General features: G+C 36.0%; 1 protein-coding gene across 1 annotated transcript in view; it reads left to right on the top strand.

Annotated features, from left to right (window-relative positions):
* The window catches only part of LOC107518277 (leucyl and cystinyl aminopeptidase), an 87,615-nt gene that overhangs the window by 25,162 nt on the left and 39,987 nt on the right, over positions 1–22,466 (top strand). Inside the window, exons 2-5 of the mRNA XM_016159775.2 lie at positions 7,378–8,218; positions 12,384–12,522; positions 13,832–13,963; positions 21,780–21,900. Of these exons, the coding sequence (XP_016015261.2) occupies positions 7,378–8,218; positions 12,384–12,522; positions 13,832–13,963; positions 21,780–21,900 (1,233 nt within the window). The remainder of the gene's footprint in view (positions 1–7,377; positions 8,219–12,383; positions 12,523–13,831; positions 13,964–21,779; positions 21,901–22,466) is intronic.

Here is a 22,466-nt window from a genome sequence, read left to right as displayed (position 1 = left end):
CATGGACTCTTTCTTCTGCTATCTCTAGTTTAAATCCATTCAGTGACTTTTTCCATTTTAGTTATCAAACCTTTCGGTCCTAGAATTTTCATGTTTTTCTCCCCTTCGGTTCTTTTTTATAGTTTCAGTTTCTCTGCTGAGATTCCCATCTGTTCATAGATTCTCCTTTGTTGTTGTAGTTGTTGTTGTAACACATTTCCTTTACTCTTTGAGACATTTTTATGATAGCTGCTCCAAAGTTTCTACTAAATGTAACATCTGGGTCAACTTAAAGTCAGTTTCTAATGACTTATTTTTTCCTATGGTTCACATTTTCTTGTTTCATTGAGTGTCTAGTAATTTTTTATTGTGTATTGGAGAGTGTTGATGATATATGTTGAGTTTAGTTACTGGCTGTTGCCTTTGTGGGCTTAGTTTTATACTTTGTTAGGGCAGATCTGGGGAGAGCTCAAGGTTTTTCCTCAGACCCCTCTAACTTAGTAAGACCCATCCTCCAAATTCTATATCCCCTATGAATTTTAATAGGACTTGGTTTTAGACTTACCTAGTGAGGGTCTCAAGCAGACTTTATTCCTGGTTGTGCTTTTGCTCCTAAAGTGAAGCCTTTGTGCTGCAAGTTGATGTCTAGAGTGTTAGTGAGTTTCTGTTCAGGCTGCGTTAGACTGCCAATGTTTCCTTATATTGCTCAACCGCTAGCCTTTCTATTCCATATTAACTTTGTTACAACCACTCTTTTGTAAGCCTCCTGTAGTTATGTCCAGCACTGGTTAAGGACTCTCAGGGAACTCTTGTACAAACTTTTATTGTCTCTTCTTTGAACATTTTCCTTCTCTCTGGTGCCCTGTCTCTGCCTACCAGCCCTGCTCTCCTTGGACCCCAGCTCACTGTACTACAATTAGGAAATTGTCTTAAGGAGAGAACCAGAGCAAATGTGAGCTCACCTTTTCTTGCGCTTAGAGGTCACATTCTTGCTGTGTTATCCAGTAGCTGAAAATAGTTGCATCATTTTAATAGTTGTAATAGTTGTCTGGTACCAATTACTCTGTCATTTTGGAAGTGAAAGTCTCCCACAGCATTTTTATATGTGTCAAAGTGAACTTTAGGGGGTTTGTGAAAGGGAAAAATAAATATATCTTAGATTCTTTTATAACTAAATAGAGTAAAGTGAGCTTATAGTGCTCTATGAACTGAATCATTTCTCCCTCATCTTCCCACTTCCCACTCCCAGTCATCCATTTACTGCTCTCTTCTCTCTTCACAAGAGAGACAAGAGGGGAGAGGGGAACAGAAGAGAGAATGACCTTGCTTGGATCCTACATCCCGGATTATGACCTTGGGCCCGTCAACTGGAAAATTACATGTGGTTTGTAAAAAAGCACTGTATATCAGGGGTAAAAGTAGGAATGCACGTAAGACTTTGTCTTTGTGTTTTATGACACTGCTCATACATTGAGATGTAAGGAAGTAGGACGTGTCAGGAAAAGGGACCACTAGGACATCTTCAGAACTTTTTCTCTCTTATACTGCCTTTTAGATTTAGGTATCCTTATCAGTTTATATAGTGATATCTAAATTTTTAACTTAGCATGAACATCGGGATGATGGGGTGGATCATATTTTATCAGATTAGAGCTGTTCAGAAAATCACTTTTTTGTTCTAAATTCTAGTCTTTTATTTTTAAGCTTAAACTTTTTAAAAATAAAATCTCTTTTTGATGGAAGAGGATTGCTCATAGGGAAATAGTTACTTTATTTGATAATTAGCCATCATTTCAGAAATTTAATGGAGTTTCCATTTGGAAATGATCTAGAAGATGTGAATGCTGTCTCATGCTTGGAGTTTCTAGCTTCGTTTAAATGTGTGATAAGGGCCTCAGAAGAGTAATTCTTCATTTTTAGGGCCTAACTTAAATATAACAAATTGTTATATTATTTAATAGAATTTAGTAAATTTCATATCTGCCCAAGAAGCTTATTTTGATTAGGCCTATTCTTTTAAAGTTGTTGCAGCTTGTTGATTTGGAAATACACCCCATTTCATTTCATTTCATTTCCTCAGAAAATGTGATGATAGTTTAAAGGGATTTAAGTCGGTAGGAAGTTTGTTCCTTTTAATTCGAGTTGTTCACTCTGTTTGCCATAACTTTACTTTTTGTCATTTTTTAAAATCGAACTCAGTTAATCACTTCTTCTCTTGCCAGTACTCTCTACGCATTTTCCCCTTAGCTTCTCAGAACAGCCTCCCTACATATTCAAACCTGGATTGACCATCTGCTTTCTCGACGTGTTTTTTTTTTTTTTTAATTTATTCATTTATTTTTTATTTTTAATTGTGGTAAAATACATGTAACATGCTTTCTCTTATTTTAGATCTGGGCTGGTAAGCACTGCTAGACACATGGAAACTAGTGGCCAGACATATTCCACTGGACTTGTTACTAAACTTCTCAGCCATACTTTGTCCTTGGGTCACCCCTCCCTAGCCCTCTTTCATAGCATATATTCATATTTTTCTCCTCAAGTCACCTATACCTTCCCCACAATTACCTCTGGCTCTGGGCCGATGGCCTGGCTTTCTCTGTCACAGAGAAAATGGAGGCTCTCTGCTGTTCACACCCTCACTTGCCATGCTCATATACGTGCTTCTTCCCTACCTTACCTCCCAGTCTTCCAGGCTTGGAAGAGGAGAGTGCCTGGCTCCCATCGAGGTTAATATTTCTACTGGAGTTCTCATGATGTCTCCCTCTCTCTCTGGGATGCAGTATTTTCTCTGGTCAACTTCTCCACCTGCACATTTTGTCATTCTTTACTTTTCCTTCCTCAAATCAGCACATGCTTAAATTATTCCCATCTTAAACACAAACAAATGAACAAACAAAAACCAAAAAGATTTAACTCTTCTTTATGTCATATTATCTTTTAATTTGACCCTTTGCTTTTCTCTTGAGACATAACTGTATACCTTGAAAGAATAGTCTATAGCCCTTGTATTCCCATGTTAACTTTTCATTTTTTCTTTGGGACACTAAAGTCAGGCTTCTGTTCCTGTTACTCCACCTCATAAAAGTCACTAATTCCCTGATTGCCAAATATAGTGGCCTTTCTAGGCCTCATTTACTTGATCTTTCTAGGACGTTAAATGCTGACTACTTCTTTCTTCATAAAATTCTTCCTTTGCTCTCTGGGTTGTTACTGTCCAGATTATCCTTCCTCTGGGACATTTGTCTTATTCTCCTTTCCTGCCCCTCTTCCTCTGCCCACCCCCTTTAGCGCTGATGCTATGGGACCCTTATCTCCTTTTTGGTAGTCTCTCACATCTGCATGATTTTAATGATCATGTACTTAAATAGTAGGTGAATTCAAAATCTGAATCTACCACCCATATCCCTCTTTTAAGTCCAGACTCACAATATAATCTTTATAACAGTCTTACAAAATGGTAATGTTTTCCACATTTATAGGTGAGGAAATTGAAGCTAAGGCATGTTTGATAACCTGTTTGAGATCAAGCAGTCAGTGAAAGAGCCAGGATGTCAACCTCTGTCTAAATCTTTGTCTGACTTTATAACATGCTATTAATCAAACTTTTTCACCTGGCTATCTGACAGATATATATTAAATTTGTCATATCTCATACCAAATGCCATCTCATAACTCTGTTCTCACTACTCCCTACCCTCCCCCCCAAAAAAATAAATAGAATATGAAAATATATATTCTCAGTCTCAATGAATGGCATTCCTTCTTCCAGTTATCAAAGCCAGACATGTATAGGGAATTGACTTCCCTCTGTCTTTCTATCCTACAGGTCCAAGGGACCATCAGTTCCTGTGTATTCTCCCTCTTTAACATGACCTGTAATCCTTTTCACTTCCACTGCTACTGTTATAGTTAAGAACTTTACATCTACCTCCATTGCTGTTATAGTGACAATCCAAACATTGCTTTTCACATTATCTGAGATGAAGAATCAACATTTCTTGTTTTTAATTTTTAATTTGTTACAGAAATTTTGTAGGAAAAAAATGAATCATTGGAAAATTGAAATGAAAAAAAAAACCCATGCAAAATGTAAGCTTAATTTTTTTTAATTAAGTTCAATAGGCATAAAATTACTGTCATTGATATAGTAGTCTTTAAATACTAATTTTCTATGTGTATCCTGTCACAGACAAGTAGCAAACAGTTTGCAGATTGGCAGTGGTCCACAGACAACACAAGGAGCACCAGTTCATGTTATCTGATGAAAAGAAATGTCTTTAGCTTTCTTAGATTATAACCACATGGGCCTATGTTTTTTAAAACTGAAACATTTCAACTAAGCCATTCTTTACTTTTGACTTACAGATAGCTTGAATATGTGGATTTAAGAGGTTTTAGAAAATTTCCTGTTTCTTTAGGATCCTTTCTTTCGATACAGATAAATCCCATGAGAGCAGGGGTAGTCATGTGTTACATTACAATTTAATACTAAGATCAAAGTGTAGTGTACTGACCTGAGAATCCAAAGCAACATTTTCTTAAATAGGCTTGAAGTACACTGAATCTTCATGGGCTACCTACAATAATAGTGATATTTCCTGGTTCAATACGTTTAACTTGATATGACTGAACACACATATAAAAGTTTGTTTCTGATGTGCAGTGAAATATAGCAGATGGGTCGATGTGTTCAATTTATGAAAGATTGAAATTCTACATAGGTATTAATCTGACTGTGTGATAAATAAAGTAAATTATTTGGATTTTGGCAGGCATCTGACTAAGTAAGCTCTTGTCAACGATTTGGTTACTGAATTGCAGACAGGAGATGCAAAAATGGTCAGACTGTAGATTACCCCTTGGCATTCAACACAGCATAGCTGAGGAATCTAAAAACACAAAAACAAAGTTCTAGGGTGATAGAAGTCAAGGATGGGAATGCTCTAAATAATATGCTGAGATCATACCTCGAGTTAGTTTAGAAATGTATTAAATAACATATCGCTCAGATTCCATTGTTGTCTGTATCAGGTCTAACACTGAAGAAAACACACGGGCAGATGCCTGAGAGAACATAATTTTCACGTATGAGATAAAAGTCATAAAAAGCCGCATAGACATTTTAAAATGAAAAAGCAAATTGAGCAGCTAATCTATAGCAGCACTGTACCAGTTATGTAAAAGCTAGCACAGAAAATTTCTAACCATTAACTGTTCATTAAGAGTTAAAAACATTTTTTAAGTTCAATTATAACAATAGTTACTCTGTTAATGAAGTAAATGACCCCCAAGCACAGTTAACCATCAAAACAAAACAAAGCTTTGTCACAAGATGTTGGGGCACTGTAGGAAGTTCAGGAGACTAAATTTCCAAAGCAGGATGTTATAACTATCACCCTTCTATTTCCAGATAAGTCACAGGAGATGGATAGATGGCAGCTTGCTAAACTCACACCTAGAAAGTGATTAAATGTTTTATTCAAAGAAAACTTTTAAAGTAGCATAGCTTTTATGAAATTGAGGATGGAGAAGAAATAGGAAAAAGCAACCTCTTTGGGGTCTCTGTGCTCCCCAAAGCAAAAAGAGGTGAGATGAAGTGGGGAAAAATATTTGTAAAAAGTAATAAAAATAGTAACTTTTTAAAATTTACATTGTAGCAAGTTAAGCTGAATTATGGAATAATTCACCAGGTGGACTGGGACGGGAGGGGAGAAATGATGGCACTGCAGCCAGGGGCAGCAGAGAGAAAGTAGACGTGTGGAGGATAGCGTGAAGTAGTAGCTAGGCTTGATCTCAGAAATAGGAGTTTGGCGTGGCTGGAACACACCCAGGAATGGAGTGTCTAGTGCTGACTGTGGAGAAGGCTCAAGCTAGTGCTTCTCAAACTTATGGGCAGGTAAATCATCCGATTCAGTGGAAGGTCCTGAGAGTCTGCTCTTCTAAAAAACTGCAGTGTTTTGCAGATGCTCTGGTCCACAGAGCAAGAATGTAACTTTTATCTTAACATTTATCGATAATTTAATGGATTACGAGTTGCCAATGTTTAGTTATTTAGTATTTGTTGAATAGCACAAAATACATGGCATTTCTGTTAAACTAGATATTAAGTAATTTTATATAAGTTTTGCTCTGCTGATGGTGAAATAATACTTTTAGCAGCTTCATGTCAAGTACAAAAGAAATAAATAATTTAGATATAGGCTCTCATCTTTTATTGAATTAGTTGATTAAAGGGTTGCAATATAATGGTGGAAAGAGTCTAAAATTTGGATTCAGATTTTTAGAACTAGGCTCCAATATCAGTTTTGTGACAATAACTGTGACTCTATAGAGCTAATTAACCCTTTCTGTTTTTTTTCTCTTGTCCGAAGTAGTCATGCTACTTGCCATTTTATAGAATTGTTGTGAGGGTGAGAAATATGTACTGTGTAGGGAGAGGTTAATGAGAGTTTCAATTACCAAACTTTTGAGATTCCTTAAAAGCTAAAATTTTATGATTCTTAAAGAACATTGATCTGATCCTACACATCTACTTTTAAGTCTTTTTTTTTTCTCAGTGACTCTTAGCAAGTTGGAGAATGTGGTTCTTTGTAGTAAAAGCTCCCACCACTACCCCACCCCAAGATCCATTTATACACATCATATATAATTTGGTTGTTATGGAGGGGAATATGTTGTACATCTAAATGCTCTGGACATATGAAAAAACAGGTTGGATTATAGTTTTATCTTATTTTTTTATTATTTCTTATTATGAAAATTTTCTATATTATTTGCCACTTTCAGTTCGCTATGGAACAGGAACATCCCTCTTCCAGGGGGAAAAAACAACCCAGCCTATTGCTTGACCATCATTCAAGCCTATAAACGGGCATACCAGTTTGTGGTCCTCCCTAGGGAGAATGAGACTCAGCTCAGAGACCCACAAAAGACCTAAAAGCAGGAATTCTGAAGTTCTGGTGTCAGGACCCCAGAAGAGGGACATGGACTATGGGTGGGCACATCTCTTTGATCTTGAGGCCTCACGCTATGGGAACAGGCATGGCTGGAGGCAGGCCAAAGCAGAGCCCTCTAAAGCTCAGGGCAGGGGTCTGGGTTGTTGGGCAGGAGTGTGTTAAGGAAATTAATATTTGATCTCGGCTACTTTTTTTTTTTATACTAGCCTGTTTACTTAGCTTTCTTGTTTCATGATGGTGGTACACTTTTATTTATGCCTGAGTTTTTAATGGGTACCAGAAAATTATAAACATCTTATTTAATTCATTAGCTCTGAGATGGAAATAAGTCTTGATGATAAAAAAAATTCTTAGATTAAATGTGGTCTTGCTAGTAGATATTTTATTATGAGCTTTTCTTTCTAATTCTGTGCCTTGTTCTTATGTTTCGGTTATTTAGATCGGCTTCAGCTCCCCCGGAATATGATTGAAAACAGCATGTTTGAGGAAGAACCAGACGTGGTGGATTTAGCCAAAGAGCCATGTTTACATCCTCTAGAGCCTGATGAGGTGGAATATGAGCCCCGAGGTTCACGGCTGCTGGTGCGGGGTCTTGGTGAGCATGAGATGGATGAGGACGAAGAGGATTATGAGTCATCTGCAAAGCTGCTGGGCATGTCCTTCATGAACAGAAGCTCAGGCCTTCGGAACAGTGTAGCCGGCTACAGGCAGAGCCCAGATGGGACTTGTTCAGTACCATCTATAAGGACCATGATGGTCTGTGCTTTTATCATTTTGGTTGCCATTTCTGTAATCATGGTGATTTATCTACTGCCCAGATGTACCTTTACCAAAGAAGGCTGCCATAAGAAAAACCAATCTATGAAACTAATTCAGCCAGTTGCAACAAATGGGAAGTTGTTTCCATGGGCACAAGTCAGGCTTCCCACTGCCATCATGCCACTACGCTATGAACTTAACCTCCACCCAGACCTAACCTCAATGACATTCAAGGGTTCTGTGACGATTTCACTTCAGGCTCTTCAAGCCACTTGGAATATCATTCTTCACAGCACAGGCCATAATATTTCAAGAGTGACCTTTATGTCAGCAGTTTCGAACCAAGAAAAACAAATTGAAGTCCTGGAGTATCCGTTTCATGAACAAATCGCCATTATTGTCCCTGAAGCCCTCCTTGAAGGGTACAATTATACCTTGAAGATAGAGTACTCAGCAAATATATCTAGCTCTTACTATGGGTTTTATGGCACTTCCTACACAGATGAACATAATGAGAAAAAGTATGTAGCCCTCTTAAATGATTCTCCTTCTTTACTCTGTGATGAGTTCTGCAATATGGATTCCTTTGCCCACACCAGAGACATTAACTACAATTTAAAAAAATTTAGGCCAATATGTGTAAAATAGTAGAATGGTGATTTGGAAGAATGTGCTATTTATCTCTTAGTCAAAGCCTTGAGCATATATCATATTATCATGGTGGGGTTGGGGTGTGCTGATGGAAGGAAATGGATAAAGATGATATCATTTACAGTCTGCATCACAAAAATGTGTGTTATCTTGAGCTTTTTATATCTTATAAAATGAATTTAGTTTTCTTTCACCTCACAAGATCTCTACAGGAAGCAGAGTGAAGAAGGGTATGGATTACTGTTTTAAGACCTATCTTCCTAATGTGTGGAACTTTTAGGAGGTGCTTAGTGAGATGGAGAAAGAGTTGTGAAAAAGAGGGTGCGATGTATGTATGCTTACATATATCATTTTTCATATCCTTAACCTTTGCTGGTTTATTTTTTTTTAAAATGCCACTCTATTTTGAATTTCTGATGGAAATTTTCAAAAAATCTAGGGGAGACTTAAATTGATTTTTTTAAAAAAGCAACTCAAACATAAAATATTCAGCTCCCTATTCAGACCATGTATTTTGTACTTTAATCTTAGTATAAATAGCACATGGTTCAAATTTCTGAAAAGATGTAATGCACACTGCTTACAGGTTATTCTTAAGTAGCAATAATGTCAGTTCTTTTGTGTGCACAGAGTCCTTGTTAGACATGTTTAGTGCAAATTCTCTCATATTACTTTGTAAGCCAGTATGTGAATTACTGATGCTGGCCATATGGCTAATGTGCGTTGGCATATTGAGAAAAATAGAAGTGAATATTTTAAATCTCTTTGAAGTTTTTGAGCCATTTTAAATAGAGAAAAAGACAAAAGCAGGATCTGTAGTCCTATTCAGATAAGTAATTTTTCTCTTTTCTCTTTAATGTAATACTTTTAAAATAAATGACATGCTGGCTTTTCATGAGATCTAACATTAAAAGTAAATTTATAATTGCAATAGCAGCTCAGCTTCTTACCTCTCCTTCCAAAATCTCTACCATATCTAGAAATTTTAGGACATATACAAAAACTGTTCTTAGTATACAAACAAACCTTTAAGACAAAATTTTATCATCTCTTTAAAATGTTATGTGGCAAAATAAGGTGATTTTGGTATGGTCACTTGTTGACTCTTGCCATGGGCTGGATTGAGTTGTGGGAATTCTGGAAAAATGGAAGACAGTGTCTTAAAATTAATAAATAGAGCATTAAAAGTAGTATTTTAAAATCTATTAGAATAAATTTGTGAAACTCTGCTGTTACAAAAAATACGTAAGTTCATGAGCCTGTCTGATATGGTAAAATGAGTACACATATAAATGTATGTCTTGATGCAAGATAACAGTTTAGAAGATTATTTATACCTTTTAAGATGTCTGAAGACTATAATTCAAAGCAAATTTTCAGTCTTTTTTCCACTTTTACTTTAGCTTAGTCCTATTAGAGAAGTTTTTTATACCCTTCCCCCAGGCATAATAAGAATAAATATTTAAACAGGTAGGTAAAGTAATTAAGAAATATATTCTTTATTGATTGAAAAATAAAAATATATGTAAAGGCCAAACATGTATTGACACTTCTTGTGGTAAGGGAATGTCAGAGATGTCATCTAAGAGGTGGAGATGGTCACTGATCTGAAGTTAAATCTAGAAGCTGTCAGATGATTGACTAAGGTTCTAGATAACAAACTGATATGAAAGGGACTAGTAAACAAATTTAGGATGAGGATGTGTTTTATTTCTTTGTCTTTAAATCCTCAGTGTATTTTTCTTGAGCTCTTAAAGCATTCTCTTTAACTGATCTGGCTTCTAATCTTACCACATTTCCCCCTCCTCTTGCCCCTTCCACACTGCGGCCAAACTCGTATTTCTAGAAGTACAGCTCTAACCTTACTAGTCTTTGGTTTACAGCAGTTCCTCATTTCTAACAGGATTTAGTTCAAGATACTTTGAAGATCTGGCCCTTGTTTTTTTCACAGCCCTCCCTTGCCATGATGAACTTCATGTGCACTTTCCTGAATTCTAGCAATAATAATGGCCCATATTTACTGAAAACTGAAGTGCTAAAAACTGTTTGAAGTATTCTATATATATACTTGTTTATTCTATCAAATCTGCTAAAAATTAAATATTAATTAATTCATTTTACAGATGAGGAGGCAGAGGCACATAAAGTAATTAATTCACCATCTTATAGCTAGCAGGTAGCAGAGAGGGACTCAAACCCAAGGTCATTTTAACTAGCAGGCCACATTCTTAACCACTGTTGTGTATGGTCTTCCTAGTTCATTCCTCTTTCCTATTACCCATTATATCATCAGTGCTTTGAACTCTCTTACCTGACTCCCAGCTAATTCATAATTATCTTCAGCACTACTGGCAGTAGTACTCAGACTGCAACTAGCATTTTTCTAAAAGCAAATGCAGTCACTAATGCAAGAATAAGCTTCAAGATATTCAACATAGGTAGGATAGATTATAAATTATCATCAAGCAGCAGCCTCCTCAAAAGGACTTTTATGTGGTCTAGTTATCATTGCATCTCTTTTAACAATAATTTAAGATATTACTTGTCTTAGAACATCACAATGCAGTTTTTATCCAAAGTGATGGTCCAAGTAAACTCTTTTTTTTATGAATTGTATAGATGTTATCAAACTTTATTCCCCAGTCCCTAGTGGCCCTCTTCTAAAATCTTCTGTTAACTGGGTAAAAATTTGGGAGTAAGGCGAAGAAATGGAATATTAGAAATGTAATACACACATTGTTTTGTGTATGTTGATTGTTATTTTTCTTGCAGTTTACCCAATAGAAAAAGTTATTTGAGCAAATCCTTACCAGGAAAAAGTATAATAATTTTAAGTGTGAAAGAGGAATTATGACTATCTAGTGTTTCTAATAAACATCTATGTAGGACTTGATAGCATACAAGTAGTTATTATTATGAATAGTTTTATTTGATTGTAACAAAAGCCCTAGGTGTTTGTCAGGGGATCCTACCTCAATCCTAATATAATAAATAAGGAAACTGAGACTTAGGTCACTGATTTGCCTGAAGTCATATGGCTGGTAAATTGCAGAGTTTATATCTTCTGACTCCAAATCCCATGTTCTTTTGCATTTCTCTTTTGAAAGTAGAAACTAAGCCCTAAGCAAGTGAGGCTGTCATGTCTAATGTGGTTATTGTATATGTACCATAGTGACTGGTACCTGAAATATGCACACCAGGGCTTCATTTGCCCTTATCACGCTATGGCCATGTTTTTGGATGATTTATCAAGTGCAAATCTGTTTTATTCCTTTGTTTAATTGAACATCTGCATTTCTCCTCTTTTGCTTTTTACGCTTTTCTCCCTACCTTTAATTGAGGACTTGTATATGGGTCAAATTCTCACGTGTTATTGCTGTGCTGTGGATGGGGAGGGGAATGTTTGATTCTTTTCTAAGGAGAGTAAAGGAAACCAGCGTACTACAGGACACCTAATTTTTTCTATCTTCATGAAAGTGCACCTTGTGCTTTTGAGGGTTAGGTTGTGAAGCCAGAGTCTGCACAGATGAGAGTAATGGCAACTAATGACTACCCTTCATTCTGATCTTCTATCAGAAGCCTTTGAAAGACCCCATTGGCCAGACACAGTCTACCTTTGTGGCTTCATCTCCGGCAACACTGGATAGCCACCTCTAGTCCCTGAACATCACTGCTCCCTCCTTGTGCTTCCCACTCTTCCTAGAATGTACTCGCTCCCCTTCTCTACCTTTTCAAATAGTCCTCCTTTTTTAAGGCTCACTTCAGATTTTGTCAGCTAGTTTCCTTACTGTATCTGAGCTGCTATCAGCCTTTGTTTCCTACTCTTTGTTCCCAAAGCTTTGGTTTCACCATTATGATGTGATTTGCATCCTGACAAGTTTCTGTCATTTGGTTAACCTTTGCCTCTCCCAGTCAGTTCTGGATCCTTTAATGATTGGAATTATGTGATGTTTATCTTAGTACCCCTGCTATTTAGCAAGGTGCCTTGAATAGTAGGTGCTCAATAACTGTTGGATAAATTTTCATTTGTTTTAGGTACTTTGCAGCAACTCAGTTTGAACCCTTGGCAGCAAGATCTGCATTTCCTTGTTTTGATGAACCAGCATTTAAAGCCACATTTATCATCAGAATCATAAGGGAGGAACACTACACTGCTTTATCAAATATGCCTAAGGTACTGTTCTGTTCCTTGATTATAAAATCTTTGAACAGGTCTCTTTCTTTGTTACAGATACTCGAATTCCTCTTTGCCATATTGCTGAGAATGATTTAAATCTCATACATTCTTATTCTTTCTTAAAATACATAAATAAAAGTTGAAATATATGTTGAAATCGATTGGGAAGTTGGACTGAGGCGCACTTAAGAGGAAAACCTGCTGGATGTGGAACGTATGGTCAGGAAGCGTGAAGTGTGTGCTATATACTAAAGTTGTACAAAATTATTAATACTGTGAATGAGTACTGAAGATCATAGTGATATTTTCTGAGACATGGTGAATTTGCTGGCCTATAAACAGTGACATTTGATACTGTTAAATCATGATTGACCTTGGTGTTTTATTTATTGAAAAATGAGTGTCGTAATGTGGAGGTTTAATAAGAACACAAAGGTCTTTCTTGGATATGACCTCTGCATGAGAGGCAGGGAGGGTGAAATCAAGCAGAGTTGTTTTTGTGGTAAACAGAACTTGAGGGTCCTTTTGTTGACACCTTCGGGGCTGTAAGCAGCCCCACAGGAGCCTCTCAGAACACAAGCAGCTAGGGAAGAGGAGCAACCACATCCGACAGTGTGGAGCTGACCCTGGCAGGCAGGAGAGGACTAGATCTGCCCTTCAGCAGGAATGCCACTTCAACAGCTCCACTCCCAGCCACATTCTTCACCTTAATCTTCCTCTAAAAGAGAAGGAATGCTTACTTGCCTACTATCTCAAAACATGTCTTAATTCATAGTCAGAAAATCCTGTAAGGTTGAATGTATTCCCTCATCTTCTGTCCACTGAAGACTTCTATATTGACTTATTGCCTTTGCTCCCACTAAACCTTTTTGGGGCTAAACCTTTCTGTAGCTGTTTCAGGTCATTTGGAGGGATATCCCACTGTAGCTCCTTCTTCTATTTGTAGTAGTAAGGAGGAGCCCTCCTAGGTCAGTAAGGGAGGACTTGGGTTTTGATGGTGTATTAAAGGGGAGAAACAGAACCACTGTTACTTACTACCTCTAACTAACATTTATTTAAAGCCATCTTTTGAGAATAAAAACTCCTTAAGCGTCTTCACTGTAAGTTACATATCCTCATGATGAGGGATAGTAGAACAGACTGAGGCTAAAGACCTTGCTCTGTTTAGATACCAGTGCCGTGGGATTAAAATATGCCAGCACCTTTACTGCTTATTTCCTCTTTGAATTTTAAGTTTCTCAGTTTATTTTTCACTGTCCTTTATTCCCATAGTTGCAGAACTGTCATCTTTTTCCTTTGCTTACAGAAGTCATCAGTCGCTATGGAAGATGGACTTGTTCAGGATGAGTTTTCTGAGAGTGTGAAGATGAGCACTTACCTGGTTGCTTTCGTTGTGGGGGAGTTGAAGAACTTGAGTCAGGACATAAATGGGACCCTGGTATGTTGTTCTGGTATTTATCTAGAAAGAGGTTATGAGGAATTCTTTAATGATTTCTGGTAACTGCTTTATGAAGGAAAACAAGCTCTTGGATCACAGCTTTCATACTTTATAACAGAAATGTTACTTTTTGCTTAGTTGTTACTTACTGTTATAAATTGAATACCTGAAAGTCAGTATTTCTCAAGTTTCTTTTAATGTGAATTCCAGTAAGACAATATATATAATAAAACTTCTAGAACTGTGGTGTATGCTGTGGTAGTCACTAGCTTAGTACAACTATTTAGATTTAAATTAAAATTCAATAACAGGACCATGGCTAAATAAGATGTCCCTCATTCATGTTCCCCTGCCCTAACAACAACAATTTGGCATTTATACATGTATAAAAATGCCTTTGTGAAAGCTGTGGGATCCAGCACCATATGGGGAGGGGTCTTGAGAAAGAACATAGCTAGAGGATATCACACTTCCTTATTTCAGACTATACTACAAAGCTGTAGTAATGAAAACAGTATGTATGATCATCAAAAGAGTATGGTACTGGCATAAAAATAGACACATAGACCAATGAAACAGAATTAAGGACCAAGAAATAAGCTCCCTCATCTGTGGTCAGTTAATATTTGACAAGGGAGCCAAGACTACCCAGTGGGGAAAGGATTGTGTCTTCAGTAAGTAGTACTAGGAAAACTGGATAATCACACGCAGAAAAAAGAAATTGGACCTTCCTCTTACACCCATCACAAAAGTTAACTTGAAATGAATTAAAGGCTTAAAGGTAAGATCTGAAACTGTAAAAGTACTAGAAGAAAACATAGGGGAAACCTCCTTGATGTTGGTCTTAGCAATGTTTTGGGGTTTTTTTTTTTTATATAATACTAAAAGTGCAAGCAACAAAAGGAAAGATAGCCAAGGACTACATCAAACTAAAACTTCTACACACCAAAAGAAACAGTCAACAAAACAGAAAGACAACCTGCAGAATGGGAGAAAATATTTATAATCATATTTCTGATAAAGGATTAATAACTAAAATATATAAGGAACTTATACAACTCCATAGCAAAAACACAATCCAATTAAAAAATGGGCAGAGGAACTGAATAGAACTTTCTCCAGAGAAGATGTACAAATGACCAACAGGTACATGAAAAGGTGCTCTACATCGAGAGAAATGCAAATCAAAGCCTCAGTGAGATACTACCTCACACATGTCAAAATGGCTATCATCAAAAGAACAAGAGATAGCAAGTGTTTGTGAGGATGTGGAGAAAAAGGAAGCCTTTATGCACTGTTAGTGGGAATGTAAATTGGTGTAGTCACCATGGAAAACATGGAGGTTTCTCAAAATATTAAAAATGTAACCATATGATCCAGCAATTTCACTTCTGGAGATTTGATGTCTGTATCATTTACACACACACATACACACACACACTCACACTCACACATACACACAGATTTATATATAAATAATTACATTTATATATAAAATCAGAAATGTGTGGGGAAACATAATCAGAACTTCAAAGTCAAAGAGACTTTCCTTTGTTCAATGCAGCATTATTCACAATAGGCAAGATTTTGAAATAACCTAGGTTTCTGTCTATGGATGAATGGGTAAAGAAGATGTGGTGTATATATGTACCATATGAATAATAATATATAGAACATTATTTGGCCTTGAGAAAGAAGGAAATCCTACCATTTACAACAGCATGGATGGACCTTGAGGGCATTATGCTAAATGACATAAGTAAAAAAGAAAGACAAAAACTCACTTATATGTGGAATCTAAAAGAAATCAAACTCATAAAAACAGAGTAGAATGGTGGTTGACAGGAGCTAAGGGCCAGGGGACATGGGGAGATGTTGGTCAAAGGGCACAGATTTCCCGTTATAAGACGGACACGTTCTGGGGACCTAAAGTACAGCATGATGATGATCGTTAATCATGCTATTTATTATACAACGTGAAAATTAAAGGAGTAAACCTTAACTATTCTCACCATAAGAAGGAAAATGTAATTATATGAGGTAATGGAGGCATTAACTAATGCTGCTGAGGTTCAACATGTTTTACACCTTAAACTCACACAATGTTATATATTACATCGTTAAAGTTGAAAAAAATTAAATTTAAAATTTACTTCCTCAGTTTCAGTAGGCACATTCTTAGTGTTCTTGTGACTTAGTGGCTACCATACTGGGTAGCACCAATACTGAATATTTCCACCAATACAGAAAATTTTATTGGGCAGCATTAAATCTAGAACCTTGTGCAGACTTAAAAGATAGTGTAAAAATGTACTTAGAAGAAACACTCCTTTTTTAAAAAAGCAAGTCCTGTTTGATTTTTTCCATTTTAGAGTATTGAGCAAGATTGTTTAAGGGTCTGGTGTATCTGTCATTTTTCAAAATTGATTATTAATCTAATTAGGCTCCTCTGCTTTTTTTTTTTGTCATGAGTACCTGTCTATAAATGATTTTTGATAGATTTTATGCTTTAATTTTATAGTAGAGACCTAATAACACTAATATTTTCATGTACTGACAGTATAGAAGAAAATGGTCTTTTAAAGCTAATACTGATTATTCTTTATGATAGAAATATGATGGAATTCTTTTTTATATATATTGTCTACCCTTTGAACACATTCAATTGGATTTAGGTTTCCTTTCTAGACTAAAGAGCTTTATTTTAATCATAGTATACTTGTATCATTATTGTGCTAATTAAAAAAATATACTTCTGTTAAAAAGATTATCATGTCCACCCCATAACTCTTAGAAATAGGGACAGAAATAATGACTCTCTGGCTATATATTGGTAATAATACTGTATGCCTTTATGTCCAGTGTTAAAGGATGAAATATTCAAGAAGTAAAGTAAGTGATCAAGCGTAAGTGTAGACTGCATATCGAATATGCTCAGTATGATTTACTCACTTTTGGATTCAAAGAGATTTTGTCAAGTCTAAACCAAAAAATTTTTCAGAAACCTTTCAAAAGGGTATTAAGATTGGTTTAAATCGGAAAAAAAAAATTAATTCCTCTTTAAGCATTGCACCACAAATTTAGCCCTTGATTTAGATGTTGCAACCTTGATGAAATCAAAGAGTTCGTCTAGAAAGTCAGATTTGCTTCTCCCATGCCAGCCGAAGACCTCTCTTTCCTTAAAGTGTTTCATTTTTTCCACAGCTGGGGTTAATCATCCCTCTCTGATCTTTCACAGCACTTTAGTTACATTTCTGTTGTAATTCTTATCACGCTCTTTGATATAAAACCCCCAGCACTTTTTATTTTATCTCAAAATGTGTACAGACTTGGCTTTTTCTTTTCCCTCAGTCCTTCTATCTCTCTCTCCTTCTCTCTCCCTTCTTTCCCTTTCTCCCTCCCTCTGTCCCATACTCCATCCCACTGTTTTTCTTTCAGCTTTTATGTTGGCTTCTTACTGCCTGTAGGATTACATTCAAATTCATTGTTTTGAAATTCAAGGCCCTCTTATAAATTAGGTTATATTTCCAATTTCCTTGGTGTGGATTCTTCCATGTAGGCAAGTGGAATTATCCATTACTCAGATATTATACCTCATTCTGATTGATGATAGATGATAGATAGATAGATAGATAGATAGATAGATAGATAGATAGATAGATATTGAGAGACAGAAATTTCAGGTGACTTTTTGTACTTGTTATTTATGTGTATTAGGATGCAACATCGTTACTCATGGAATCGGGAGTCCACCTGGGTTCAAATCCTTCCTCTGTAGCCCATTAGCTATGTGTCATTGGGCAGACTCCTTTGTAATCCTCCGTAAACCTCACCTTCTACAACTCTAGCACTATATTGCCTATATTAGCCTGCTCTCTCAAGGATTAAATTTTTTAAATTCCTGTAAAATGATCAGATGGTAATATGCACACACAGAAAGTACACTCTTTTCCATATGCACATATATCATAAATGCCTTGTATGTCTATAAATATAAAAATCTTTATCATTTTTAATGCTACCCAGTAGTAAATATGTTTTTTAAAAGTTAATGTTATACAAATAAACAATTATTTTATTAATTTTACCTTTTTTCAGTAGGAAATGTAGACGATCCTAACGTACACGGAGTTATACTCTGTGCTGGCACCTGTCTTAGGCACTCATTTATAAACATCTTTTCATTTTATAAATCAAATAAGGGGGAGGCATTAGCCCAATATTGTTGATCAATAAACAGTGTCTCAGAGAAGTTAAGTAGTTGACCCAAAATTATATAACCAGTAAGTGATAGTGAGAATTGTACTGTTCACCACAATATGCTGTGTCTTATACCAAATGATATAAATAACTTATGTAGGTATGGTGACCAGAAATTCAGACATGGATTTTTGTTATGTTACAATGTGGTAATCTCTAGGATGGTTTCTATTTTGTAATACTTGACATTAGGCCTATTTCACAAGATTCCGGGGATAAGGCAGTAGGGCTTTACTTACTATTGTCATTCTTACCAAACAACTTCAGATGTCACAATTGACTAGTGATTGTTAAACTTGTCGTGTTCAGTGACAAAGACTACTGTGTTCAGTTGTCAAAGGCCTGAAGAAAGAGGAACATTTGTTATTTCTGGCCATTCTTCAGTATTCCTTAAACCTCTCCCTGCCTTTAATAATATCAGACTTACTTAGAAAATTTAGGCTGGTTTTGAAATGCACTGCTTTTATCTGTTGTCTTGAGGTTTTTGTTTTGTTTTGTTTTTGTGATTACCTGATTTTTTTTACCATAGGTAGGATCAGAATCCAGTGGTGTTTAGTCAGATGTGGACACCATGTCTTTTTAACAGACAGAACCTTCAACAGAATAATCGATGTCAAGTTATAATTTTAATTTATTCATATTCAGTCAGGAATATGTCTTATTTCCAAATTTCTCCTAACAACATTTCTACCTCAACTATCTTTCCACCAGCCAGGGACATTGTGCATAGTTTATATTGTTCTCTTAAAGTCCCATCAGTTATTCTGGATAGACTTTATACTGGTAGTTTCTTTTTCTTTCTTTTTTCTTTTCTTTTTTTTTTTTTAAGGACTGCTTTTTTGTGTATTCAGCTGTCTGTTTAGGAAAGCTCATGTTTTTGAAGAGCAGACTATGTTATTATCCTTTGAGAGGGGGATCTGATTAGTTCTGTTTTTCCTTTTGTTTTAACTAGCTTTTGCTTTTATTTAAATTAAGGAACACATTTAGTTAAATCTAATAAATCTGTTACTCCTGAGTCTTAAAGAACACTTTGCTCTGAGAGTTGACCAGGACTCTTCGGTTGTATCTTTAAGAAATCTTCCAAAGGTCTTAGCAAGAGATCTTGCAAGAAAAATTTTAAGTCTCAAGGTATGAGTGCCAGCTAAGAGCAGTGTTTAGAGTGTCCTTACCAAGAGCAAAAAGTCGGTCAAGACTTTCTTTGTTAAATTAGATTGCTCTCTTTGTTTATTTCTTATTGCTTCTGTTGCTCTTAAAACAAGTTCAATAATAGTTATAACAACCAGATGATTTATCTCTAGTGACAACTCACAGTACATGTTCTTTTAAAGAAAAAAGAAGTAGAGGAAAGAGAAAATACCGCAGTACCTTTTTATCCTAATTATTGTATTCCAGAAATGGGACTAAGTGGCTCTTCGGTCAAATTTCAGTGTCACGTGAACTTCTTTTCCTTCTTTTTACTTCTGAGGAAAGGTGCTTTCACACACCGTGATGGGAGTGGCCAAATGGTATGCCTGGCAGAAGGATGTTTGAGGAGAAATCTGGAGCATATAGGTGGTCTTTCTATTGGGATAGCATTTTCAGGATGAAAGCATCAGCTATAACATAAAATATGTATATCTGGAAAGAACAGACAGATATAATAATGGCATCTCAAATTCCAAGTAATCTTGGTACAGTCATTTATAATAGCAGTTAGAGATTTAAAAGGAGTATGTCAGGTTCTTTTTTATTATTATTTTAGTGCTAACACTAATTTCAGAGGGAGAAGGATACAGGAAGAGCAAGCATGTCAGCAGGATGAGCTTGTGGTTCCCTTGGCAGGTGGTGGCTGAGTTCAGTAAGCTGTGGTCACAGCCATGTACCAAGGGCTGCATACGGTAGCATGTTGGGCTGGTCCGGTACATGTGGCCCCATGATGTGAGAGATTACATTTCTTCCATAGTTACTTCAGAATGCAACATGTTTTTAATTGACTAACTCTGGTTCTAGATACTTCATTTTTCCATTAACTGTTGCTACAAATGCTCTATTCATACATTTTGGCTACTTCTGATGGGAGTCTTGTTGATAGTAATGATAATAACTACCATTTATTGAACCCTACTATTCTAAGTTCTGTAAATGTATTAGCTCATTTAATCCTCACAGCAGCCATGTGAGGGTAAGAGCTACTTTTATCATCATTTTATAGATAAAGAGACTGAGTTTAACTAATCTGCTCAAGATCACGTAGCTACCTGAGATTTGAACCTGGCACTCTAACTACAAAGCATATGCATTTAATTTTGTTGTTTATTTCCTCAAAAATTGTATGCCATGTTTCTCCCATGTTTCCATGATTAATGCATATGTTTTGTAGACGAAAGCCCCACCTATAGGCAATTATGGCTGAAATGTAGTTGATCTCTTAGAAATTGTTAAGTCTTTCAGTCCTTTAGTGGGAAACTAAAATTAATTTAAAGTTAGAGTACACCAAAATATTTTGTCCAAATGATGAATTATTCAATAAGTCTCCATACCCCACCTATTGAAATCATTATTTTGAGGTTTTTATTTTCTGCTGTGTCTTATCCACATTCTATTTTCCAGGTGACTATAGAGGGCTTATTTTTCAATCAATTAAAAAACAATACATAATCTTGTTTTTTAAAATCCATTGCTTTTTAATATAATTGCTTAAATTTTGCCTTTTGATATTTATTGAATAAGACATTTATGGTTAGTCACATCATAAGTGTTTAACTTATACAGTTAGCAAAAGAGAAAAGAATAATAATTTAAATAATGTGAGCAATTGCATCTGCCTTCCTCCTGAGCAAGCATGTGTCCTGGAGTGAATGGACAGTGGAGACATGAATTACCATCCCCTTAAGTTGAATTTAGTTTTAGTTACTGTGTGCCACTCACTGAGTATGATCATTTTTTTATACAGCATGGTTCATAAAAACAAGCCAACAACTGGGAAAAAGTAAACTGTCTTTTTTTCCAAGGCTGGAATTAAAACTAGCTGTGTCAGACTTATTGAAAGGGAATGTAATGGTCTCAAATAGGTTTTCCAGGGTGATTTCCACCAATATGAAATTTCTGCCTAATGCGTTTACTTTAGAACTAACTCCCTCTTAAGTTGTGTTTTTTCTCTGTTGAGTGCCTGCTTGATACCAGGCACTGTGATGGGTCTTAAAAGAATGAAAATCTAGTTTTGTCCAAGTAATTCATAATCTTCATATCTCAGATGCAAGGAGGGGCAACTGTAGGTAATGGAGAGGAAGAGAAGAATATTATAAAATTAAATAGGCAAATGTTTATAAATTGCTATAGTGTGACCCAAAATAGTTTAAAAAAAGGAATTCTCAAGCTTTTTAAACACTGTTCTTTGTATGGAAGTGACTTGCTAAACTCTGCAGGGGCTAAAAGAACTATAAGCAAGAGCTTCTGTCTTGAACATTCTCACAACTCTGTGCAGTTCTGACACATGCTAATCTTGACACTGTTCACCTTAATAGCATGACATTTGAATTATACCTGTGCTTACATCATGTACAATGTTTTCTTTCAGGTTTCTATATATGCTGTACCAGAAAAGATTGATCAAGTTCACCATGCTTTGGAAACAACTGTGAAGCTTCTTGAGTTTTATCAAAACTACTTTGAAATTCAATACCCACTTAAGAAATTGGGTAAGAATCAAACAGTGCCATCGTAACCTAGATTTTAGGTTACCATTGTTACCATCATAACCTAGATTCATTTTGCAAATGTTTTTTAGAAAGAACTCTTGCCAGAGTTATTATAAAAGAAAACCAAGAAATACTGTTAATGTTTTAAAACTGTTTGTATTTGTTAAAATTATTTCAATTTTATGAATGTATCTGAACATGGAGCTTAAAACACCTAGAAGCTTATGGGGCACTTACAAATGTGCCATATAAGTGAGAACTGGCATAGGGTTTCGTCTGGACTTTTGACTATTTCTAACTTTCTAAGAAATTCCTGATTCAGATAGCAAAAACTGAGCAATGGAAGCTTAGGAAAACAAATGTTGTTCAACATGGAGCTGGCCCTGGATAGGAGAATGTTGGCCCTGCACACTGTGGAGTTAGGTGTCTCTTCCTTCGGGCAAGGGGCAGAGAAACAGTGATGCTCCAGGGGTTCGGTCAGGTCTTCCTCAGCTGATGGGTCGGTGAGGCGCGTGCAGGACTAAGGAGGGCTCCATTCCTTAGTATAAAGTGAACTCACTGCCTCC

This window comes from Rousettus aegyptiacus, unplaced genomic scaffold, assembly GCF_014176215.1.
Source record: "Rousettus aegyptiacus isolate mRouAeg1 unplaced genomic scaffold, mRouAeg1.p scaffold_m13_p_8, whole genome shotgun sequence".
Classification (NCBI taxonomy): Eukaryota; Metazoa; Chordata; class Mammalia; order Chiroptera; family Pteropodidae; genus Rousettus; species Rousettus aegyptiacus.
Note: the sequence above shows the minus strand (reverse complement) of the source record. Positions and strands in the feature narration are given on the sequence as shown.